We start from the raw sequence: 4308 nt of genomic DNA on the forward strand, positions 1-4308 counted from the left end.
CACCGGGTCATCACTGCCAGGCCTCCGGGGCCCGGTGCAAAGTGGGGGGTAGAGGGGCCACAGGCAGACTGCTTCCCCCGGCAACCAGCCACGGGGGGGCCCCCCAGCAGGCCCGAGGGTGTGGCCAGCCAAGCCCAGAGCGCAGGAACCGAGGAGGTGGGGCAGCAGCTGCCTCACCACGGCTCTGCTGAGGCTGAGCAGTTGCAGCTCTGGACCGTCAGGCTGGTGAGCATCGGAGTGCCTGGTATGCGAGGTCCTGGCCTTTGGCACCAAAAACTTAATTAAAAATAAATACAGGGCCGGTGATTTAGCTCAGTGATGCCACCACCTGCCTCAAAAGCACAAGGTCCTGAGTTTGATCCCTGGGACCAAAAAATAGAAATACAATGGTGTTGCACACTCGTAATTTCAGATACAATGTGATGCTGTGACTTCGGTCCTCAGGAGGCCGAGGCAGAAGGGTTTCAAATTTAAGCCCAGTGAGACTGTTTCAACACAGAAAGGCCTGGGGTGCAGCTGCCTGGTAGAGCACTGCCTAGGATGTGCAAGGCCTTGGTTCCATCCGCAGCAGTAAACACTTAGAAGCTTACATCAGGAAACATACAGCTTGAACAAGACAAGGAAAATCTGAACACTGCCGGGCGTGGTGGCGCACACCTGTAATCCCAGCACTCGGGAGGCTGAGGCAGGAGGATCGCTGTGAGTTCAGACCAGCCTGGGCTACATAGTGAGTTACAGAGCAGTCTGAACTACATAGTGAGACCCTGTCTTAAAAAAAAAAAAAAACAAAAAAAAACATCTGAGCACTGAATTTCTCTTATCAGTGATGTGACTTTTTTTTTCCATATACTGGGGATTAAGATTGAGGTTGGGATCTTTGCAATGAGCTATATCTTACTTATTTTCTATCTAGCTTGCCATCCTCCTGCCTCAGCTTCCCTGAGTGCTGAGATGGCAGGCATGGCCTTCATGCCCAGCTGTTGATTGTATATATGTTTGGGTTTTTGTGTTTGTTTGTTTGTTGTTGTTGTTTTTTTATACCGGGGATCAAACTCTGGACCTTGTGCTTGGAAGGCCGGCAGTAGAACACTGAGCTAAATCTCCAGCCCTGTTGACTATGTTTTTTAAAGTTATTTTCACTGGGCCTGGTGGTACACACCTGTTATCACAGCACTTGGGAGGCTGAGGCAGGCGGATCCCTGTTGGGGTTCCAGGCCAGCCTGGGCTACATAGTGAGCTCCAGGCTAACCTAGAATATACAGCAAGACCCTGTCTCAAAAAACTTGCCAAACATGGTGGTACACACCTGTAATCTCAGCACTACGGAGGCTGAGGCAGAAGGATCGCTGTGAGTTCGAGACACTGAGTTCAAGGTCAGTCTCAAATATAGTGAGACCCTATCTCAAAAAACCAAAAAAAAAAAAAGGAGGGAGACATAAGAGACAGCAGTGCCTCGGGTCTGATGGGATCCCTGTGAGCACCTTCACGTCAGGTGGTTCTTGCCTGGCACAGGAAACTTGAGGGACAGGGGCCGAGGCGTCCACACCTCGGGGGCTGGGGGGCTGCATACTGCGCAGCGTGTGTGTATCCAACAGAAACAACCGCCAGAGAAGCTGAGGGCAGCCGTGGCATCTCGGCCGGTGGGGACCGAGCCTGCAGCCCTCAGGCCACCCCACCGCTCACCTCCTTGGCCTCCTCCAGGCTGTGGTAGTGGAAGGTGTCCCTGTCCAGTGACTGCAGGAGCGACGCGTGCAGGTGGTGGCTGGCCTGAATGAACTGCCGGGTCAGGTGCAGCTGCTGCCTCAGCAGGTCGTCAAGTGCTGCGGCTGCCGGGCTGTGAGCTGTCAGGGCTGCCTCTCCACGTCACTCCTGGCTCCCAGCACCCCCTCAACCCCACCACCGGCTGCTTTACGTCTGCGCCACTCGGGCTGGGGTATGGCCGCGGGCTTCAAAAGCAGGGTCCTGCTCTGAAGGGGGCTCAGGATCCTCCTGCCTTGGCCTCCATACCTGCTACTGCACTCGGCTAAAAACATATTTCTTGAAAAAAAGTAACTAAAAAAGAAAATAGGGGAGCCGGGTGTGGTGGCGCACGCCTGTAATCCCAGCACTCGGGAAGCTGAGGCAGGAGGATCGCTGTGAGTTCGAGACCACCCTGGGCTACACAGTGAGTCCCAGGGCAGTCTCAACTACATAGTGAGACCCTGTCTCAAAAAACAAACAAACAAACAAACAAAAAAATAGGGGGCCAGGGATTTAGCTCAGTGGTTCTGAGTTCGATCCCTGGTACAACAACAACAACAAAAAATAGGGCTGGGGGTACAGTTCAGTGGTATGGTACATGCCTAATTCACATCAGGCCCTATAGGTTCCATCTCCGCCACAAAAAGAAAAAAGCCAGCCAGCCAGGCACAGTGGCACGTGCCTATAATCTCAGCCCTCAAAACGCTGAGGCAGGAGGATCGCCAGGAGTTCAAGGACAGACCGGGCCACACAGCATAAATAAGTAAATAAAAGAACATTAAAATACAATTCAGGGAGCTGGGGAGTTAGCTCAGTTGTGCCACCTCCTGCCTTGCAAATGCAAGGTCCCAAGTTTGATCCTGTGTACCAAAAAAAAAAAAACCCAAGAAAAAAATACAATTCAGAATAAAGATTAAAAAATCAAAGTAAAAGTTAAAAATGCAATTAAAAATAAAATTTAGGCTGAGGTTTTAGCCCAAGGCTACTGCATTTGGTCAGTGTACTCAAAGCCACAAGTTCAATCCTAAAAAAAAAAAAAAAAAAAAAAAAAAAAAAAATTAAAAGTAAAGTGCAAAAAGACTGAGATGGGCATTTAAAATAAAAGTATCTTATCAGGATGGAAAATCGATGAGTTACTTTTTCTTGTTTTTTGAGACAGGCTGACCTTGAACCCCTGGCGATGCTCCTGCCTCAGCCTCCCGGGTGCCCCTGAAGGCAGGCTATCTTCCCTTGCTTTCTCTCATCCTCACTCTGTCCGTGTCTCCCTCCTCTTCTCTCAGAACCCAGTCCCAGTTCCAGCGGGGAACTGATCTACCCCTTCCCGCTGAGCTGCACAGGGGCAAAGCCTGCAACAGTCCCTGCTGAGGTCTCCCCGCCCAGCACGGGCGTGGACTGGCGGGGACAACGCCACCCCTTGGGGGCCCGAGTCGGTACCTTCGATGGCGTCTGCGCCGAGCACGTGAGGGGCGATGGGGGCCGGGTCCACGTAGGAACCTCCCAGGGCGCTGCCGGGCCCTGTGGCTAAGACAGGAAGGGCTGGGTGCAGGCCCGGGGCCTGCTCTGTGTACCCACCTCCCAGGCCGCCTCCAGTGGATGGACGGGGCCTCTGCGCTGGCCGCGTCTCCAGCCCTTTACCCGGCGGATGCTGAGGGTCTGGCCAGGTGGAGCCCCGTGTGGACCCGTGTGGGCAGCGAGGTGGCTCACACCCCACCCCACCCCCTACACGAGGCCAGGCCAGGGCAGCCTTGGAGCCCCAGGCACCGCCCCCGTGCAAGGCGCACACGGTGTCCCCAAGGACAGGTGCCACCACCGTGCGCTGCAGGGTACTGAGCCACCAGTGTCTCTGGCCTCCAGCCACCAACGCCAGCCGCTCCCAGTCCCCTCAGCGCAGCACCCAAAGCTGCCTGTGACTTGGCCATGTGCCCAAACCGGGGTCCAAACCACTACTGTAGCGGATGGTTCTGGAACTTTCCAGAATGTTCCAGAGCTGCAAGGCACTGGAAATGTTGGCCCGCAGCCTCTGGAAGGAGGAGGGTGCCAGGGTTCCCCCAAGCCGGTTCACAACAAGAGCCCACACCCTGCTCCCAGGATCCCACAGACCACACACCAGGTGCTGTCAGGGCTCGAGGACGCACCAGTCAGTCACTCACCCTCAGTCCACAGGCCAGCAAAGGCATCCAGGGTCTGCACCGCCATCTCTTTCATCATGGCCCTGGCTGCAGGCCTGGCCTGGGGCCGCCTGGACGAGGGTGGTCTGGGGAGGAGCACTGTCCCTGTCCTGGAGGACACGGTGTCCAGTGTTCCGTCGGGAGCATCCTCGGAGGCGCCAGGTGAGCGTTCGAAGTCCCCCGAGTATACAGTGCTCACCTCAGAGCACGGCCTGCCGCTGGACCCGCTGCCACCCAGGCCCTCCGTGTCCTCGCTCTCGGTGGGGACACCCTCGTCTCCAGCCCCAGAGGTGGCCGCACTCTGAGATGCCAGGCTCTGCGGCTGGGGACGCCCTGGCCCTCCCAGCTGAGCAGGAGCAGCTGCCTGGGCCGCAAGGCTGCTGCCTGAGGGCTTCTCTCC

General features: G+C 55.7%; 1 protein-coding gene across 3 annotated transcripts in view; it reads right to left on the reverse strand.

Moving 5' to 3' along the window:
- CUNH19orf44 (chromosome unknown C19orf44 homolog) overlaps nt 1–4308 on the reverse strand; it is a 12282-nt gene that overhangs the window by 442 nt on the left and 7532 nt on the right. The window contains exons 6-9 of one of the 3 annotated variants that reach the window (XM_033759495.1): nt 3891–4292; nt 3175–3261; nt 1681–1850; nt 1501–1508 (exon numbers count right to left, since the gene is read on the reverse strand). In XM_033759495.1, the coding sequence (XP_033615386.1) occupies nt 1501–1508; nt 1681–1850; nt 3175–3261; nt 3891–4292 (667 nt within the window). Of the gene's footprint in view, nt 1–1312; nt 1330–1500; nt 1509–1680; nt 2053–3174; nt 3262–3890; nt 4293–4308 lie in introns of those variants that run through there. The other 2 variants (XM_033759496.1, XM_033759497.1) reach the window with 2 other exon arrangements.

This window comes from Fukomys damarensis, unplaced genomic scaffold (genome assembly GCF_012274545.1).
Source record: "Fukomys damarensis isolate Sample0158 unplaced genomic scaffold, DMR_v1.0_HiC HiC_scaffold_37, whole genome shotgun sequence".
NCBI classification, from domain to species: Eukaryota; Metazoa; Chordata; class Mammalia; order Rodentia; family Bathyergidae; genus Fukomys; species Fukomys damarensis.